Source organism: Carassius carassius, chromosome 37, assembly GCF_963082965.1.
Source record: "Carassius carassius chromosome 37, fCarCar2.1, whole genome shotgun sequence".
NCBI classification, from domain to species: Eukaryota; Metazoa; Chordata; class Actinopteri; order Cypriniformes; family Cyprinidae; genus Carassius; species Carassius carassius.
Window position 1 is genome coordinate 7,345,525 of NC_081791.1, and position 22,038 is coordinate 7,367,562.

Below are 22,038 nucleotides of genomic sequence, written 5' to 3' on the forward strand. Positions count from 1 at the left end.
GTCATTATTGTTATTATTATTATTATTATTATTATTATTATTACTAGTATTTAATTCACCTAAATTAACAAAATCTTATATAACTACTTGGGTGATTTCTGAATATCATTAATACTTTTTTATAGTTATGCTAAACTTTTTCAGGTTGAATTGTGAGTTTTATTCATACAATTAATTAACTTCTAATATAAAGTCTTTGCCATTTACTCCGACTGCATCAAAGACGTCGATGACCGATGCTTAACATAGTTTTCTAATAAAGCATTTCATAATGCAAATATAAATTATTAAGGTATAAATATTAAATAATAAAAAAGCTTAACATAGTTTTCTAATAAAGCATGTCATGATGTAAATGTAAATTATTAAAGTATAAATATAAAATAATAAAACATAACATATAAAATATAAATGTAATAATACAACATAATGTAATTGTAATTTACATTCTGCTGTTAGGCTAAACCTAAAAGATAACCAAAGAAAACCCGATAAATTCAGCTCTTTTATATCCTCCCTCAAGGTTAACGATTCATCAAGAAAAAAATAAATGAATAAATAAAAATAAAATAAAAATCTGTGTAGAGAAAAAGGCTGAGTACAACGTTACGTCCATTATATTATTATAGATTATTATAGATTATAAATTTAGATTGTCTATAATTATTTAGATATTTATGGTAGATATATTTCAAGTAAATATTTTTTTTAATAATTCATACTAGGTCGTTTGTTTGTCTCAAAAAGTCAAAAAGCTTTTAATTTGTAATCATAGAACATGTTTGAGAGGAAGTAAAGAACTGATGTTGATTTCGGGCTTCACGCTTCCTGATTGACATAAATACGCTCCGACGGACTCTAATACTCAGTTCTCGCTGTTATTTTAAGAGGATTGTATGTTGATTTACTGTTTTTAAAGTAATACAGGAGGTATGTTACATACGAATGTCTTACTCACCCTTTGTGTGTTCAGAGAGTGTATTTGTACTTTTAAAAAATGAGATAATACATCTATTGCTTAATAAGTGCGGGCTTCATAAAGAGATAAAGAACAAGTGCAGTGACAATGCATAAAATCAGAAAGCTGTCATCATATTCCGGTCTAATATGTATGTTGGTCTGTTACTGTACTGTCAGGCTGACTTTAATTAGGATTGATTATGATTATTAATTGTTCTTGTGGATATTATTTAATTTGTGTGTTATTGTGCTGTCAGACTGACTATTATTATGATGTAGGATATTTGTTATTATGATTAGGCACAAACCAGAAGACATCATTGGAGAATAATTACATTACACTACAATACATGTTCAGAAGGAATGAGGAAATAGAGTTTGAGTTGAGTTTATTCAGACTGTGTTCCTCTGATTTTGTGGCAGGCGCCTGAGGAACCCCCACAATGCCTTATTATGGCTCGGAGGAGACGGTGAAAGAGCTCAAGAGAGCCCTGTCCAATCCACATGTCCAAGCAGACCGCCTCCGGTACAGAAACTACATCACCAAAGTCCTCAGGTCCGTGAACGATCACCTTGTTTTTAATGAAGGAGACCGCTTTCTAAAGGACAAACGAATCACTTATCCAAAAATGAAAAAGATACTATCCCTGACATTATCCTGGGAAACAGAAACCTAGATATTTAGCAGAATGTTTACATTGCTACAATCTATACAATGAAAGTGAATGGAGACTGGAGTTAACGTCAACCACCAAAAAGAGCACTTAACGATCACGGAAAACCTGTAAATATCAAATCCACTAATAATATAGCATTTTCATGCCCGAATCATTAATGAAATGAACAAAATGTAAAAAATAAGATATTGATTGTGTAGTGTGTATAATATATACTATTGTTTGCAAGACATCCATCCAGTTTCAAATCGGTTTGAATACTTTTTTTATTCAATTAACTCTTCTGAAGAGATGTTTAACCGAGTTAAGCCAAATACATTTTTGGAGTTTTCTAACGAAAATAAATAGTAAGAATTTTTTTTTTTATATAATTCCATGTAAAAGATAATCTGTAAAGATGTAAGGATAAGACTATCTAAACCTATAATAAGCCATAATATTTCTCCTAATGAAAATAGCCACAAAAACTGAAATGGCATTAAACAAACAAATCAGTTTGAATGATTATAAGCAAATAAAAAAGATTTCTTATTCAGTAATTATTATCCAGTAGTCCCATCATGTGATTGGTTCATGGAAAAGTCTTGGAGATGTCTTGGTTAAAAATGTGCGGGAATCACTAAATTAAAAATTATCATAAAGTAGTCTGTAACGCATATTTTTAAAGCCTTATGAAGCTGCAACAGCAGTAGGCTCCATGAAAAACAGAACAACATTTAAGTCATTATTTATTATACTGCACATCTTGATTTTCACCTTAATTAGATTATAATGATAATCTACTCTAATAATAGTCATAATTGGATAATTCCACTGTAGCTAATTAGACAGAACTTATGAAATGTTGTTTCTTTGAAGGTACATGACACAGGGCCTAGATGTCTCCTCTTTATTTATGGACATGGTGAAAGCCACTGCTACAGTGGACATTGTTCAGAAGAAGCTGGTTTATCTGTACATGTGCACCTATGCCAGTGAAAATCCTGACCTGGTGCTGCTGGCCATCAACACACTCCGTAAGGACTGCGCTGATCCCAATCCCATGGTGCGAGGGCTGGCCCTGAAGAACATGTGCAACTTCAGGTTTGGGTGTGCTTTTTTGTCAGTCTGGACCCAGATTATCTTTTCATGGCACCTTAGTCATTACTTAGCAATACCATAGAAACACCACAACAGCAGCTTAGCAACAGCCTAACAAGCAACATCCAAGCAACCACACAAGAAACCCTAACAAGCAACATCCTAGCAACCACACAAGACACCCCTAACAAGCATTCAGGACACAAAAGCAGCTTAGCAATGCCCTAACAAGCAACACCCTAGCAACCACACAAGACACCCCTAACAAGCATTCAAGACACAACCGCAGCTTACCAACACCCTAACAAGCAACATCCAAGCAACCACACAAGAAACCCTAACAAGCAACATCCTAACAACCACACAAGACACCCCTAACAAGCATTCAGGACACAACAGCAGCTTAGCAACAGCCTAAATAGCGACATCCTAGCAACCACACAAGACACCCTAACAAGCATCATCCTAGCAAACACACAAGACACCCCTTTGAAGCATTCAGGACACAACCGCAGCTTAGCAACGCCATAACAAGCAACACTCTAGCAACCACACAAGTCACCCCTAACAAGCATTCAGGACACAACAGCAGCTTAGCAACGGCTTAACAAGCAACACCCTAGCAACCACACAAGACACCCTAACAAGCAACATCCTAGCAACCACACAAGACACCCTAACAAGCATTCAGGAAACAACAGCAGCTTAGCAACACCATAACAAGCAACACCCTAGCAACCACACAAGACACCCTAACAAGCAACATCTTAGCAACCACACAAGACACCCTAACAAGCAACATCCTAGCAAACACACAAGACACCCCTAACAAGCATTCAGGACACAACAGCAGCTTAGCAATGACCTAACAAGCAACACCCTTGTAACCACACAAGACACCCTAACAAGCAACATCCTAGCAACCACACAAGACACCCTAACAAGCAGCATCCTAGCAATCACACAAGACACCCTAACAAGCAATCAGGACACAACAGTAGCTTAGCAACACCCTAACAAGCAACACCCTAGCAACCACACAAGACACCCTAACAAGCATTCAGGGCACAACAGCAGCTTAGCAACGCCCTAACAAGCAACACCCTAGCAACCACACAAGACACCCTAACAAGCAACATCCTAGCAACCACACAAGACACCCTAACAAGCATTCAGGACACAACAGCAGCTTAGCAACACCCTAACAAGCAACACCCTAGCAACCACACAAGACACCCTAACAAGCAACATCCTAGCAACAACACAAGACACCCTAACAAGCAACATCCTAGCAACCACACAAGACACCCTAACAAGCAACTAGGGCTGTGCAAAAAAAATCGAAGATGATTTTCATGCGCATCTAGTCAGTAAAGGCGCTCCAGCACCTGCGTCCAGATCAGGATTGCCAGGTTTTCAAAACAAAAACTGCCCAATTGCTTCTCAAAATTAGCCCAATCGCATTTCGTTCCGGGCGATAAAATACAAATTGTTTTGGCGGGGTTCCCTTGGTAAAACTCGCATTTTAGGGACTAAATGTCAAGTTATTGGGATTGGGGTCGCTTTAACCCATGGACATGAAAAACAACTGCAGACTTGACAACACTGGTTGGCATTTATTACACAGAGTCCTAATTCACTGACAAGCTACACAAAATCGATTTTAAAATCGCAGGTGATTCTTTGCCGATTTTGAAAGCGATTTTGTGTAGCTTGTCGGTGGACTATGGCTCTGTGTAGTAAATGCCGCTCCACCTGAACCAGTGTTGCCAAGTCTGCGGTTGTTTTTCATGTCCGTGGGTCGAAGAAACCCCAATCCCAATAACGTGATATTTAGCCTAAAATGCGAAGTTTACCAAGGCAAACCTCGCCAAAAAACGTATATTTTAACCCCGGGACGAAATTTTTATCAGGGAACCCTCTGGAAACGCGATTGGGCTATTTTTGGACTAGTTTTGAGAAGCACCTGGGCAGGCCTTTGTTGTGAAAACCTGGCAACCCTGATCTTAACGCACATGTTGGAGATATACTACTAATTACAGGAGCGCCTTTACTGTTGAGATACGCATGAAAATCGCATTTGATTTTTTGCACAGCCCTACAAGCAACATCCTAGCAACCACACAAGACACCCTTACAAGCATTCAGGACACAACAGCAGCTTAGCAACACCCTAACAAGCAACACCCTAGCAACCACACAAGACACTCTAACAAGCATTCAGGACACAACAGCAGCTTAGCAACAGCGTAACAAGCAACACCCTAGCAACCACACAAGACACCTCTTACAAGCATTCAGGACACAACAGCAGCTTAGCAACACCCAAACAAGTAATGATTCAGCAACCAAACATGACACACATGGAGTCATTAACAATGCCCTGAAAACCACCCAGAACTTGGCGACAACATTCAAACAGTGCCTCAGGAACAAACAAGCAACGCCCTGGCAACTACCCAGGATACATTAGTGATCACTTAGCAGTTACTTACCATCCTCTCAGAATACTGCAATAAGATCTTAGCAACACCCTTGCAACCATTCAAAATTCCACAACAACAGCATAGCAACAACTTAACAAGCAGCACCCTAGCAACCATCCAAGATACCCTAACAACCACCCAGAACATTGCGACAGTATTCAAACATTGCATCAGCAACGAACACTGCAATAGTCAGCCTTACAACACCCTAGCAATTATACAATACACTCTAGCAATCACTCAGCAACCCTAGCAAGCATTCAGAACATAACAACAGCCTAGCAACCATCCAAGACAACCTAGCAGTCACATAACAACACCCTAACAACCATCCAGAACACCACAACAGTCAGCCTTGCAACATATAGCAACCTGGCAACCTTTCAGGACACTTTTGTAATCACTTAGCAACACCGTTGCAACCATTCAGAATTCTACAACAGCCTAGCAACACCTTAACAAGTAATTGTGTAATTCCCTAGCATCCATCCAATACTCCCTAGCAACCTTCTAACAACTACACAGAACTGACATAAGTGACATCATTCAAACAATACTTCAGCCACAAACACTGTAACAGTTTGCCTTGCTACACTCTAACAGGCAACACCATAGCAACTGCCCAGGATACCTTAGAACACTGCAACAATATCTTATCAACATCCTAATAGGAATAGGCGATATATCGCATGCGATTGTCACGCGCATTTCATCAGTTAATCCGGTTACCTGATTAGCGGTAAATCACCATTACCTGCTATCAAATGGAGCGGCATTTAATAGACAGAGCTGTAGATCACTAGCAAGCTTCGCAATATTGCGTTCATTATCGAAGGCGATTCATCTTCGATAATGAACGCGATATTGCGTAGCATGTCAGTGATCTATGGCTCTGTCTATAAAATGCCGCTCCATTTAAATAAATCTCACGTCAAAGAAGGTGGAGTTTCAAAACACACCCACCGATTGCGTAACCGCCATGGACCAATAGAAACTCAAAGGTGTTTATGAGCTGAAACAAACTCCCCCAGAAAGTTTGCTTTGGTCAGCTGTTTCAAACTGCCGAAACAAACTCTGTAAACTTTGTATTGAACTGATTTTGTTCGAAATGATGTCATATCAGTTCGTTCTTCGATTTCATTGATGTATATTGGGGCCTTAAGCATTCAAAACACAAAACAACACCGTAGCAACAACTTAGCAACCATCACCCTAAAAACCACTCAAGGCACACTAGTTATCACTTAGCAACCGTACAGAACACCAGAACAACAACCAAGCAACGTTCCACAACACTGCAACAATCTGGCTTCTAGCATCCTAACAAACAACAACCTAGCAACCACCCAGAATGTCACAACAATATCTAGCAACACCCTAGCAATCAACCAGGACATCTTAGCAACATCCTACCAACCGTTCCACTATAATAAACTAGCAAGCACCCAGGACATCTTAAAATTGCTTAGCAACAACCTAGAGACCATTCAGAACAACATAACAACAACCACCCAACAACACTGTAGCAGTCACCTTGCAACCAAGCAGGCTAGTTATTTTCTTCTTTTATTTTCTTGCTTTTCAGAATGCCAGGGATGATAGAGTACATAGAGCAGCCCATTGTTGCTGGTCTGCGGGACAAGGCCAGTTACGTAAGGAGAGTGGCTGTGCTTGGTTGTGCCAAATTGCACAATCTGCAGCCCTACACAGAGATCGGTAGAGCCAAGTATTCTCTTCATCTGAATTATTGCTCAGGATAATGTGATAAATAATACTTGCTCATTTTAATACATGTGCATAAATGGGCATAAGCAGAGAGATTTATGATTTTAGGTCAGACTGTTCCCTTTAAAGGAATGTTTCTGGTTCAGCGTCTGTAATGACTTACAGCATGTGAAGAATTCTTAACTACAAACAACATTTTCTTTTTTTTGTAACTTTTTATTTTTTATCTTTTAGAAAATAAAAAAAGAACAGCAACATACAATCACATCTAAACAACAGACCAGTTATTTGGTCACCTATACATTCTTACATAAACATATTGATGGAAGTATATCTCAAATGATACAGCAGACACTGACAGTAACTATGTCATAGAATCATACACACATAATCAGTTTTTTCCAAAACTGAAAGTATTTATTCATCCTTAAGTTTAATGCGAACATCATCCTCTCCATATTTTGGACACTGTTTACAATGTTCAGCCATTCAGTCTTTGTCTGAGGTTCTAATTGTAGCCACTTTCTTGTTACAACTTTCTTGCTGGCTGCTAATAATACAGGTGCATCTCAGTAAAGAATGTCGTGGCTCACATTTAACAAAAACCCACCAATTCTCCATCAAAAACTCACCAAATCTCAACAAATTAGTATGCTTCATAAGACTAATAAAAATAAAATAAAATGTGAATTGTTGGCCTTCTGGAAAGTATGTTCATTTACTGTACTCAGTACTTGCTAGGGGCTCCTTTTGGTTTAATTACTGCCTCAATTCAGCATGGCATGGAGGTGATCAGTTTGTGGCACTGCTGAGGTGGTATGGAGGCCCAGGTTTCTTTGACAATGGGGTTCAGCTCATCTGCATTTTTTGGTCTCTTGTTTCTCATTTTCTGATTGACAATACCCCATGGATTCAGAAGGGGTTCAGGTCTGGTGAGTTTGCTGGCCAGTCAAGCACACAAACACCATGGTCATTTAAAGGCAGGGTAGGTAATACATGTATAAACAACTTTCTTCCAAATTTGTTTAAACTTTCTTTATATATCAATGCATAATTAAAATGTAAGTACTCTGATAAAAAGAGTATAAAAATCGAGTGACTCTAGACCGTTTAATCTGTATTAAACACAGCTCATTATTTCCATTTCGGGATGAAACATAGGATTGGCTTAGGCGACTGTCACTCTCTCGCAACCATGGCAACCACCCTTTTGCCACACATGACCCGCCCACTTGCGCGTGCACGCTTGATTTGAGGAATTCAACAGGCACGGATCCTAGGAATACCAAAACAATGGCAGAGAAACAGCAAGCAAAATTCACAGTACCGGCCTATGCAGTTAGTGAAGGCAAACCAGGCAAAACAAGGAAGACAGTAACAGTACAAGAAAAGGCAATGAACAAAAAGTCTTTGGATAAACAAAGAAATAAAACGCGAGTTAATATCAGCGTGGCTTTCCAGCGATGGCGAGAACTGAGGGAACTCAAGGGGCTGAAAAGTGACTCCTTGATGGCTTTATTTCTGCTGGACAGTTAAATCTTTCTTTTTGTATTTTGATCATACATATTTTTTTCATGAAGCATGTGTCATTAGCACACGTAGCTGCATAATATAGCTAACATAACATTACTTAGCGAGCCGTAGTAGAGGCTTTGGAAGGAGCCCAGAAGGGAGGGGGTGGAGTGAATGGAAATAATGAGCTGTCTTTAAAACAGTCGTGAGAGGTCTACAGTCACTCGATTTTTATACTTTCTTTTTCAGGGTACTTACATTTTAATTATGTATTGATATATAAATAAAGTTTAAAAAAATTTGGAAAAATTTTTTTTTACCTACCCTGCCCCTACCCTTTAACCAACTTTTGGTGCTTTTGGCAGTGTGGGCAGGTGCCAAATCCTGCTGTAAAATGAAATCAGCATCTTCAAAAAGCTGGTCAACAGAAGGAAGTATGAAGGGCACCAAAATTTCTTGTTAAGGGGCGGTCACACTAGCCTTTAAACGTGCTAAATTATTTCGGATGCCGCTGCGAATATGGGCGGGAGCAAGATATAACGGTTTCCCCTCAGTTATCACAACATGGATTAATCTGTGCTTTTACTGTGTCTTTTGCGACGGTGTCGAAAGCATCTTATTATATTGTACTCTCTGTCTGTCTCTATAAATATATACACACTAAACAATAAAAAAATTATAAAACGTGTCCTCATTCAAATGTACCATCTGTTCCTGTTTCCATTGACACTGCGAACCATGCAGCTTCTTTTTTTATTATCTTTTAAATATGTATTATATAAAATAGGATGCTGCGCTACGTCTAAAATTAGCACGTCCTTCATTTTTTAATTTCTGTACAGAGAGGTAATGCACAGACGTAACGCATTCGTATGCGTATGAATGGAAGTCAATGGAACGAAAAGTGCAGTGTGACCGCCCCTTTAAATGGATGCAGTGGTTTTCAAAAAACAAAATGGACCAACACCAGCAGATCACATTGAACCCCAAATCATCACAGACTGTGGAAACTTAACACTGGACTTCAAGCAACTTTGGGCTATGAGGTTCTCCACCCTTTCTCTAGACTCTAGGACCTTGGTTTCCAAATGAAATACAAAACTTGCTCTCATCTGAAAAGAGGACTTTGGACCACTGGGTAACAGTCCAGTTCTACTTCTCCTTAGCCCAGATAAGATTCTTCTCACGTTGTCTGTGGTTCAGGAGTGGCTTAACAAGAGGAATACGACAACTGTAGCCAAAGTCCTTGACACTTCTTTATGCCTTGACCCCCGCCTCAGTCCATTCCTTGTGAAGTTCACTCAAATTCTTGAATTGATTTTGCTTGACAATCCTCATAAGGCTGCGGTTCTCCCGGTTGGTTTTTTCTTCCACACTTTTTCCTTCCACTTAACTTTCTGTTAACAGCCAGCTTCTATGGCAATGAATGTTTGCGGCTTACCCTCCTTGTGAAAGGTTAAGAGTCCAAACAGATGATAAAAACACCACAATAATCCACAAGTAATCTACACAACTCTGGTCCATCAGTCTTGTGTAGAGAAAAGCTTTGTTTGTAAAAAATCCATTGTTTAGACTTAACTGCTTCCGCTTGTAAAGTGTTTGATCTGTGCAGATTTTGGTCCTTTCGGACAAGGTGACTTTTTCCACTGAAAAAAACAATATTATGGGAACTCATATTTCAGCCTGACGCAATGTTATGAAATTAAAAATGTCTTGATGAATAAATTTCATACAAACACTCACTTCATGTGTTAACTGATGGACTGGAGTGGTGTGGATTATTGTGATTATCAGCTGTTGAACTGATGAACTAGTGATGCTAAATTATCAGCAAATTTTAGTTTTTTTGTGAACTTTTCCTTTAAATATGTAGTTTCTTTAAATATATTTGTTAAGTGTTTTCCAAATAAATACATGTAAATAATTGTCTGGATGTGTATCGTTTAGATGGCAGTATAGTGAATGAGCTGTATGCTCTTCTGAGGGACCAGGACCCTGTGGTTGTAGTGAACTGTCTTCGTGCCTTGGAGGAAATTCTCAAAGATGAGGGGGGTGTGGTTATTAACAAACCCATTGCTCATCATCTTCTCAACAGGTGTGTGCCGTTTTTGCCATTATGTTATTTATGTAATAGTTCATCCAGACATGTTGCCCTCATGTTGTTTTAAGAATGTAAAAAATGTAGTTTACAGCATGTTTTAAGTTTTTGACAAGATATGTTCTCTTTTTAATAATTTTTGGTTTTGTAGTTTTGATAAAAACATTTTCAAAAAAGGTTTTTAGTTAAATGACAATAACAATTTTCAGTATATTTTACAGTATATTTAATTTTTTCCCTTAAATTACTAATTTGTAAATGTATCATTAAATAAATCCATTACTTAAAAAACAAAGTCTTTTATTTCAGCTAGTTCTCATTTTGATTTATTTTAATTCCATGTACAAAAATAACTAAGGCTATAACCACACAAAGCCGGAGCTTACCCCAATCCGATCTTTTTTTCCCTCATTCTAAAAAGAAATCCTGTCCACACGCCGTCGTATCAAGAAATATCTGCGTCCACACAAAACCAGTGAAACCGAATGAAAACGATGTAGTATGCATGCCAGATCAGTATGTGGCGCTGTCATTTTGCCACAGAGATACACTAAAAATGTAGAAGAAGAAAACACCAGATCCATGTGGATGAAATGCCTATCCGATAAAAAATTATTCACAGAAATGCGTCTCTGTGTGGACGTGGCCTAAAACTACATCTGAAAAAAAAACAACCCAAAAAAAACAGTCAGTTAAAATTAAAATTTAAAAACTGATTCCAAATATTAATAAAAATTATAATCTGTTATCTAGTATCTAAATGATACTAAAATAACACTGGCATATTTATATACTCTTATTTATCAGTTTTCAGTCAGCTCTTGTTCTTATATTTTGAGTTTGATTTTAATTTAATTAATTAATTTGAGTTCATTTTAGTTTAGAAAAGTAATTTTATGGCTTTTCTATTTAGTTTTAATTTAATTTTAAGTTTTAGTTTTAGTCGTTTTAGTACTTTAAATGTATTTCAGTTAGTTTCTATTTTGCAATCCAATATTTATATTTTACTTTTATTTCAGCTTCATTTTGGTTCTAGTATTAGTTAACAAAAAAACAACACTGAGTTGCATTTTTGCAGGGCAAAATGTTTTCAAGAGCTTTCAAAAGCATCATGCTTGCCTGTTCAGCAGATTGTCTAATGACTAACTTGTGTTTTCTGATGTGTTTTCTCCTTCAGAATGAAGGACCTTGACAGCTGGGCTCAGAGTGAAGTCCTTACCTTCCTGCTGCGTTACCGTCCTCGTAGCGACGATGAGTTGTTCGACATCCTTAGCCTACTAGACACTTTCCTCCAAAGCTCTCACGCACACGTCACTGTTTCCACGCTCCGCCTCTTCCTTCATTTAGCCTCCGCCCACCCCGCTGTGCAGGCCGACGCCCTCCTGCGCACGAGTGCGCCCCTGCTGGCCACCTGCGGCGCTGCGTCACGCGAGCTACGCTTCGCTGGCCTCTGTCACGTACAGCAGGTCATGCGGAGTCAGCCGGGCCTTTTCGCCACGCATTACAAACGCTTCTTTTGTGAATACTCTGAACCAAGTTACATTAAGTTTCGCAAGATGGAAATCCTGGAGGAGCTGGTGAATGATGAAAATGTGGCTTTGGTTTTGGAGGAGCTGAGAAGCTACTGCACTGATGTGTCTCCTGAACTGGCCCAGGCAGCCATCGCTGCTATAGGTACAAGATACTGTTTGTTTCTCTCATTTGATTAAACTATATTTAAAATAAAGAAAAAACTTAATTTGGCAGAGCAAATGTCAAATTGGAGGTTGTAGGCATTTTGCACAATCAAGGGGCAAATTATTATTATTTTTTAAACAAATGATTTAATAATCTCAGGCCTTTAAAAAAATTCATATACTTCTAAACCGAATTGTAATTCTAAATTGCTTTGTTTTCATTTATGTCAAATAAAATATTATATTTACTGACCCAGGTTAACTTTAAAATGTAATATTTCCACAGCAGGCAGTATTGCATTTCATATCGCTTGTCTTGTAATATAAATCACACTCTTTCATTTATCATCGCAGCTTTCCACTGAAATGACTATTACTGTTACTTCTACAAGTAAACATGTTTCTCTGTCTTTTTTTAAGGTCGTATTGCACGAACATACAGTGAGAAGTGTCTGGATATCCTGACCGGACTGCTGGCATTGAAACAGGATCCCATCACGTCAGGTATGAGAGGAAGCTGAGCCTTTGACCATTATATCTTCTAGTTGATGAGTAAAGGAGAGTGATTTGTTTCTGAAGGAGGTACTGTTTGCTTTTCAGAAACCTTTTAGCAGCCTCTTTCTCCAGCTTGGATAACAGCTTTGTTTGCAAACAGACATAATCAGTTAACAGAATCAACTCTTCCTTGTGTGTGTGTGTGTGTTTAGCCGTGATCCAGACGTTTAGGGATCTGGTGTGGTTCTGTCCTCAGAGTACAGCTGCTGTGTGTCAGACCGTTGAGGCCGGTGTTGACGGTCTTCAAGATAGTGAGGTGAGATGAGACGATTCGCCTGCTTTTTGTTTTGACCATCTACAAGCAGCAGGCTGTGTTCGGCACTTTTTTTTTTTTTTTGTAATTTTTGACCTATCAGAAGGATAAGCCCTTGCACTGTTTTTCTCAGGGAAAGCAGGCTCTGTTATGGCTCCTGGGAGCACATGGTGATCAGATGGGTAGCGCCCCCTATGTGTTGGAGGGCTATATAGACGGGCTGAAGACTGAGCTGTCCTCGACTGTGAAGATGGAGCTGCTGACCGCCGCGGTCAAGATGTTCCTGTGCCGCCCCGCTGAGACTCAGGACATGCTGGGCCGTCTTTTACATTTCTGTATCGGTGTGTAGCGCACGTTTACAGACAATGTCAAATACAACTAAACAACTAAAATAGTTGTGTTCCTCCAGGTATTTATATATTTGACCCTGGACACCCTTTTTATATTTAAGAGTTATACATCATCTGAAAGCTGAATAAATAAGCTTTGCATAGGGGTGTGACGATAACCGCATCACCGCAACACCGCATTAATGAGATGCCTACCGCGGTGTGAGGTCATCACCGCACATGATTTTTTTTTTTTTTTGCTGAAACTTACAGGACTGCATATGGTGTGTGATATGAACTATAAATACATTCATCTTTGCTAATAATTTACTTTTTCCGCGAGTCCTACGTTCAAGGGCTTCTGGGGGAAAAGCCTGCATCCTGCGCAAGGGAGGGGCAGTCCATTAAACATATGGGGGATTTTTTTGTGTGTGTGTCTGATTTTTAATTAACTGCTAGCCATGTTTCAGTACTTGTAATGTTTACAGATAATGTTAAATTAAATACACACAAACACGGGCATAAAAGACAATAACGTAACTTAAACAGTTGGAGTTAGTTAGATTTTAATTGCAAGTAGGTAATTAACTACCGGTAGCTATCACTTCATATGGTATAGGCAATAACCGTTGCCAGCGCTAGCTGACATTATAAAAAAAATGGCCACGAATTTAGTGTCTAAACCCAATACTGTGTCGCCTATTTGGGCACACTTTGGCTTTGAGTCAGATGACAAGGGAGAGCCGGTGAATTTGGACAAGGCAGTATGCCGTATTTGTCGCACAAAAGTATCCGTCTCGCGAGGAAATACAACTAATTTAAGATCACATCTGAGAATTAACCATCCTGTGGCGTTTGCCGGACTTGGGAGCACCAGCAGCACACCAACCTTAGCTACAACCTCAGGCCAGCAGCGACAGTTGGGAGTCTCCGAGGCCTTTGCGAGAGGTGCGAAGTACCAAAGAGGCAGTAATCAGTGGCGAGCGCTTACTGATAGCGTGACTCGTTACCTGGTTGAAGAAATGGTGCCATTCCGTACCGTTGAGAAGCCAGCGTTCAAAGCCATGTTACATACATTTGATAAGCAATATGTACTTCCTGACCGAAAGTACTTTTCTCAAACAGCGATCCCTGAAAAGTATCTGTCAGTGAAGGACGGCATAATACAGGACTTAAAATACGTTGATTATTTCTCAGTGACAACTGATATGTGGTCAAGCGTAAACATGATGCCATACATGAGCCTGACCATACATTATCTCAGCGCAAACTGGGAACTAAAATCGAAGTGCCTGGAGACTGTGTTCACGCCAGAAAGCCATACGGGTGACAACCTGGCGGAAGCCCTCAGGTCCTCCTTCCAAGAGTGGTCCCTGGACGAGAGGAAACTGGTCTGTATTACAACGGACAATGGAGCAAATATTGTGGCTGCGGTCCGAAAGCTTGGCTGGACATGGCTAAGTTGCTTTGGCCATAATCTACATTTAGCCGTCACCAATTCGATGAAGTCAGAAAAGGACCGCACTGCCCGAGCCATGGGTGTCTGCAGAAATTTGGTGACGGCTTTCTCCCAGAGCTGGCAGAAGAAGAAAAAGCTCCAGAGAGAGCAAGTCGAGCACAACCTGCCCCAACACTGCTTAGTTCTGGTGAGTTGTGCTAAACTTCGATTCTACTTTCTTTAGAGGTTGTTTTTCAGGTAACAGTCCGTGGATATAAACGTACTCGTCCAAACGCAACATGTTGAAACTTTGAACAATTTATTCTATATAATAAAGGGTTGCAAACGGTGACAAAACCTGCTGTATAATTCATATTAAACTCAAAAGATATATAAAAAAAGTAATCTATAAATAAATGTTAATTCATATTATTGTTAATATGTTTATGATGTAATAATTATAATTTTTCAAAGCGAATACAAAACGATATCGAAAAAAAAGTTATATAAATAAATGTTATTTCATATTATTGTTAATGTTTATAATAATTCTAATTTTTCAAAGCGAATATGAAACGATATCGAAAAAAGTTATATAAATAAATGTTATTTCATATTATTGTTAATATGTTTATGATGTAATAATTATACATTATCAAAGCGAATACGAAACGAAATAAGGAAATATAAAATAGCCTACTGTAAATAACTGGGCAAAACTTATGGAAACGCCAATCAATGCTCTGATTGTGAGCACGATTTAGGCTACTAATTCGTTCCCTCGATTTATAAATAATGCGCACAATTTACTATTTCGTTCCCTCGATTTGCAAAATCGTGGGACGATTTACTTTGTTCTTTCGACATGCTAAACGTAGCCTACGATTTAGCCTATTTTTTTCCTGCATGTGCGGAGCTCCGTACGATAAAACAGATGTCAAAAATAGCCTACACATTAAATAAAAAATAAAGAAATGGAAAATAAGGATAATAGCATCATATATAGGACTATAGGGCATAGGCTACAAAATACAGATTGATGTGAACATTGCACTTGTCGGGAAAAGGAGACAGTGGCACGGTGTATAGAAAATATATATTTTATTGCACAGGACAAAAAACATAGCCTAATTGGGGATTACAATTGTGTTTTAAATGTTTTCACAGGATTGTCCTACCAGGTGGGGCACTAAGCAGAAAATGGTTGCGCGCGTTCTTGAGCAAGTCCCAGCCATTAGGCGGGTTTTGATGGATGACCGGCGCAGCCAACATTTGATACCGACGTGGCAGGACATCGAAGTCCTCGAATCCATTAATGCAGCGCTGAAGAAGGTTGCAGATTTTACAGATGCGCTGTCTTCCGAGAAGACCGTTACAGCGTCCTCTGTTAAACCAGTCCTACAGTTATTAACTGAGGATCTTTTGCTCCCAACCGATGACGATACGGAGTTGACGCGCAACCTGAAAAAAAAAATGGTTGGAGTCTTGAAAGACAAATATAGTGCACCTGCCACACAGCAACTATTGGCAAAGGCCTCATTCATTGACCCAAGACACAAGGACATCAACCCACGCGATGACGTTAAAGATGCGCTCCTGGAGGAGATGCTGGCAGTGCCCGAAGAACGGCGTGATATCGGGGATGGAGAAGCTGCAATGAGTGCCGCTGCGGCTGGAGAGGGAGAAGGAGAAAGTGCGCCATCTTCTCCTCCTCCTCCAAAAAAAAAAAAGAATCTTGCGGACCTGCTTGGAATGAGAAGAGCACAATCCTCCAATCCGGTTCCAAAAAGAATCCGTGCAGACACTGAAGTCACAAGGTATTTGCAGGAGGAAGCACTCGATCTGCACTCTGATCCGCTTGCCTGGTGGCGGGATAATCAGGCTCGATTCCCTCTTCTGTCAAAAGTGGCAAGAAAATATATGTCTATATGCGCTACGAGCACTCCATCGGAGCGTGTATTCAGTGCGGCTGGCAACATCGTCACCCCGTTAAGATCCTCGCTGAAACCTGACAAGGTTAACATGTTGGTTTTCCTGTCACGCAACATGAAGACGGAAAAATAAAAGCAGCAGCACGATTCACTTAAACGGCCCAACAGACAAACGCTTGTTCACTTTTTGTTTTGTTGTTTTGCACTTTAAAAAAGGTTGTTCATGTTTAGCCTATATAGTTAACTATTAATATTTAGCTACAATTTAATATAAATTTTAATTTGTTTATTAGTTTATAATAGAATATTGCTTTATAATTATTAAGAAAAAAGTTTAACTTTAGCCTAATCATTAGTTAATTATTAATATTTACCATTTAGTATAACTGTAACTGTTATTTGTTTATTTGTTAATAAAGAATACTGCGTTGTAATTATTAATTTCCATATTATTCATTTCCATTACAAGCTGCATGCGTTCTTGAGTGTGTGACGCAACCGCCGGGGGATTTTGTGTGTTTGTGTGTGTGTGGTGTGGGGTGGGGGGTGGGGGGGGGGGGGGGCGGTTAACCGCCAAATCGCGAGTCTATTTGCTTCATCACCGCGGTAAGAAAAAATCCCATACCGTCACAGCCCTAGCTTTGCATTGATGTATGGTTTGTTAGGAGGAGAGACAACTATTTGAAAATCTGGAATCCGAGTGTGCAAAATATCTAAATATTGAGAAAATCACTTTTAAAGTTGTCCAAATGAAGTTCTTAGCAATGCATATTACTAATCAAAAATTAAGTTTTGATATATTTACGGTAGGAAATTTACAAAATATCTTCATGGAACATGATCTTGTCTTAATATTCTAATAATTTTTGGCATAAAGGAAAAATATTTTAATTATTATTTTAACCCATACAATGTGTTGTTGGCTAATTGCTTGAAATAAATATACCCCAGTGACTTAAGACTGGTTTTGTGCTCCAGGGTCACATATATATACACGTCTAAATAGCAGACTATGTATATATTAGTTTATTATGCTAGTCATTTATGAGCACATAGTATTTAAGAAACCGTGCCACAGGCCCTTCTCATTCTGAGAAATGGTTATAGATGTGCCCTTTGTGGTATTTTGTTTTCCTTTGACACATTTAGTCAAGAGCGTCTCAATTTACAATGTTCTCTGGTCTGCCGCAGAGGAAGAGAGCGATGTGTGTGTGCGTGACCGGGCTTTGCTGTACTACAGACTTCTTCAGAGGGGAGTTGAAGAGACCAGGAAGGTTGTAACCGGACCCAAATCTGATCCGGCCATGAGTGTTCTCACCGGACGGCAAGGAGTGCCCATTAGTGAGTGGGCCTCTACCTTCAACACCCTCGGCCCGCTGGCTGGACGTAATTTATGCCCTCAGACTGATGTTATATCAACCGCTGACCAGCCATCCAGCAGTACAGAAGTGGAGCTGTTGCCAGGTAAAGTCTGAAAAAAAATACATGCATATATTTATATATATATATATATATATATTAGGGCTGCACGATTAATCGCATGTGATTGTCATGCGTGTCTTGTCAGTAAAGTTGGTTCTGTGATTAGTACTAAATATCCATCACCTGCTTTCAAATGAAGCGGCACTTAATATACAGAGCTGTAGTTCGCTGACAAGCTACGCAATACCGCGTCATAATCACAGATGAATCGCATGCGGTTATGAACACGATATTGCGTAGCTTGTCAGCGAACTACGACTCTGTATATTAAGAGAGCTTTTACACTGGGCTCATTTGCTGCGGTCCGAGCCTGAGCGCGATTGTTCCCCGTGACGCCCGCTGTGTTGTTCTGCTTTCACACTCAATAGTTGTATCAAACCCAGGTGTGTTTGCAGTCACCTACGGCATCGCAAACGCACACGGAAAAAGCATGGAGAACACACCGCGCCTGATTTTTTTTGTTATTTTGGTGCTATTATGCACAGCATAATAATTCATTTTAATAATTTGCGGGATACTTTACTTCCTGAACAAGTGCGCACCCGAGTCCGTGTTGCTTGCACATTCACGCGAACCACACCACAGTTCGAAAGCATCCGAACTCAGACCACCTTCTCCAGGTAGTCTCGAGTTCGGTACCCCAGTGCGCACCAGGGTCTGATGACAGCGTTCACATTAGCAATTTTTCATGCGAACCGTGCCCCGTTCCGCACTAAACTGTCAGTGTGAAAGCCCCCTAAGTGCCACTCCATTTGAATGCAGGTGATGGATATTTAGTACTAATCACAGAACCAGCTTTACTAACGAGACACGCATGACAATCTCATGCAATTAATCATGCAGCCCATATATATATATATATATAAATTACATTTTATTTTAAAATTAAATTTAAGTTTTTCGTTCATTTACTTTTAGTACTTTAACAAAATGTGAAAAATGTGTTTTTTATATTTTATTATGTCTACTTAAAATGATTTTTTAAATTAATTTTAGTTAATAATAATAATCCTGGCAATATAAAACAATTTTACTTGTGATTTAATTAAATATACAGTAAGTAAATTAATAATATTGTACATTTAATTTTTAATTGTATAATAAATTTAATACCAATACAACATCATAGAACTGTCTCATCCTACCTGTTTTTTTTAAACGTCTGTATATTTTTATTACACTTTAGTTTTCCACTTATTTCTTTAGTTTTAGTTATTTTATTACCTCAACTTTAAACAAAGATTTTATTTTTTATAAAAAATTATTTACTAATATATCATCATATAAGTGTCTCACCTCACCTGTGCACCTCTGACTAACAGGAAGTGAAGATGTGACCCTCTCCAGCCCGGATGACACAGAAGAGGAGATCAGTCTATCTCTGGGTGCTCCTCTGTCCCACGAGAGCTTTGAGAAAATGTGGCTGGACTTGAAGATTCTCCACAGACAAGCTCTGGGTGTCTCTCGTCCCAGAACTGCTCCAGACACGTTACAGGCTTCCTTACAGCTGGTGAAGATCCAGACTCTGGCCTTCACCCCCGGAGACACTGTGCCGTGGAAGGCCTACATTTACACCAGGAGCACTGGGACCCTGATCCTGGCCGAACTGCTTCAGGGGGCCCCACAGGCCCCTGGCAATGATGAAAGCCTGTTGCTCTCTGTCAAACAGCAGCCCGTAAACCAGCATGCCATCAGACGATTTGTTTCAGTACTCAAGAGTGTGCTGCAGACTCTTGATGTTGATACTTCCTGAAATTCACAAGTCTGAACTGTTGCTGCTTTTATTGCTTTGAGGACAGTGTACGTGTATTACAGTATTTAAGCTGAAGCAGTTTCAATACAGATAACATAATGGTTTTTCTAAACGCAAAACCCTTCCAATAAAACAGCAGTATGCTGTTGGAACCTACAGACAGTAAAATCTATTTGATGTTGATACTTCCTGAAATTCACAAGTCTGAACTGTTGCTGCTTTTATTGCTTTGAGGACAGTGTACGTGTATTACAGTATCTAAGCTGAAGCAGTTTCAATACAGATAACCGAATGGTTTTTCTAAACGCAAAACCCTTCCAATAAAACAGCGGTATGCTGTTGGAACCTACAGACAGTAAAATCTATTTTTAGTACTGTATGACATTAGCTTGATCACATGTATACGTATGATGCAATAAACCAAAGCATGTCTCTTTGCAGTATGAGGAAGTTCAAAATTGCTCTTTCGTGCAGGTTCCCCAGCAGATCTGTATTGTATATCTTGTATGCTTTTCACAGGCAAGTCAAACTAATTCTACATTGTGGTATTCTGATCTCACTTCTTCTTTCTAGTACCCAGTTGCATACCGTATTTTCCGGAGTATAAGTCGCACTTTTTTTCATAGTTTGGCTGGTCCTTCGACTTATAGTCAGGTGCGACTTATCAAAATTAATTTGACATGAGCCAAGAGAAATGAACCAAGAGAAAACATTACCGTATACAGCCGCGAGAGGGCGCTCTATGCTGCTCAGTGCTCCTGTAGCAGCATAGAGCGCCCTCTCGCGGCTGTAGATAGTAATGTTTTTTCTTGGTTATAAATAAATGCGACTTATAGTCCGGTGCGACTTATATATGGTTTTTTTTCTCATTATGACGTATTTTTGGACTGATGCGACTTATACTTAGGTGCGGCTTATAGTCCGAAAAATACGGTAATTGTATCTCTATCTCAGGTTATAATTTTCCTTTTCAACCTCTTGCAGACAAAGCAATGTTTACTGTACTGTAAAATTAGTTTTTAGTTTATGAACAGTATTGTTTATAGTAAATATGTGAGTTATTATATAAAGCAGGTGCCTTTATCATGAATATACTTGCAATATGTTGTATTATCAATTTTGAAGAATATGAACAAAAATGAAAGAATTGTATTTTTTAAGTTCTGTATTCAATAGTTTTTTTTATGCTTGTTTATTTGTCTTTTTTATTCTGTTTTGATCTCAGATGGCCAATCAAATCAAAGAATTGAGGCTTTGTCGTTCACAGAGGCCGAGTGTGAATTCAAGTGCATATTTTGTTTGTTTGTTTGTTTTATGCGAGGTGTAGGATGTAGTGAAAAATACGTTTGACAACTGTTTTACGATATACAGGTGCTTGTCAATAATTAGAATATCATCAAAAAGTTTTTCACTAATTCCATTCAAACAGTGAAACTTGTATATTATATTAATTCATTACACACAGACTGATATATTTCAAATGTTTATTTCTTTTAATTTTGATGATTATAACTGACAACTAAGGAAAATCCCAAATTCAGTATCTCATAAAATGTGAATATTGTGAAAAGTTTCCACATTGAAGACACCTGGTGCCACACTCTAATCAGCTAATTAACTCAAAACACCTGCAAAGGCCTTTAAATGGTCTCTCAGTCTAGGTCTGTAGGCTACACAATCATGGGGAAGACTGCGGACTTGACAGTTGTCCAAAAGACGACCATCGACACCTTGCACAAGGAGGGCAAGACACAAAAGGTCATTGCAAAAGAGGATGGCTGTTTTCAGAGCTCTGTGTCCAACCACATTAAAAGAGAGGCGAAGGGAGAGATAAGATGTAGAAAAAAAAAAGTGTACAAGCAATAAGGATAACTGCACCCTGGAGAGGATTGTGAAACAAAAACCCATTCAAAAATGTGGGGGAGATTCACAAAGAGTGGACTGCAGCTGGAGTCAGTGCTTCAATAACCACTACGCACAGACGTATGCAAGACATGGGTTTCAGCTGTCACATTCCTTGAGTCAAGCCGCTCTTGAACAACAGACAGCGTCAGAAGTGTCTCGCCTCGGCTAAAGACAAAAA

At 39.0% G+C, this 22,038-nt stretch overlaps 1 protein-coding gene across 1 annotated transcript; it reads left to right on the plus strand.

The window, feature by feature from the left end:
* Positions 1 to 794: 794 nt before the first annotated feature.
* On the plus strand, positions 795 to 20,260 carry LOC132117905 (AP-4 complex subunit beta-1-like). Its single transcript, XM_059527263.1, has 12 exons — positions 795 to 930; positions 1,384 to 1,516; positions 2,496 to 2,720; positions 6,789 to 6,919; positions 10,388 to 10,535; positions 11,716 to 12,212; positions 12,635 to 12,718; positions 12,922 to 13,025; positions 13,156 to 13,363; positions 17,912 to 18,184; positions 19,525 to 20,002; positions 20,195 to 20,260. Exons 2-11 carry the CDS (start codon positions 1,404 to 1,406, stop codon positions 19,953 to 19,955), a joined length of 2,214 nt encoding a protein of 737 aa, XP_059383246.1. The 5' UTR covers positions 795 to 930; positions 1,384 to 1,403; the 3' UTR covers positions 19,956 to 20,002; positions 20,195 to 20,260.
* Positions 20,261 to 22,038: the final 1,778 nt, after the last annotated feature.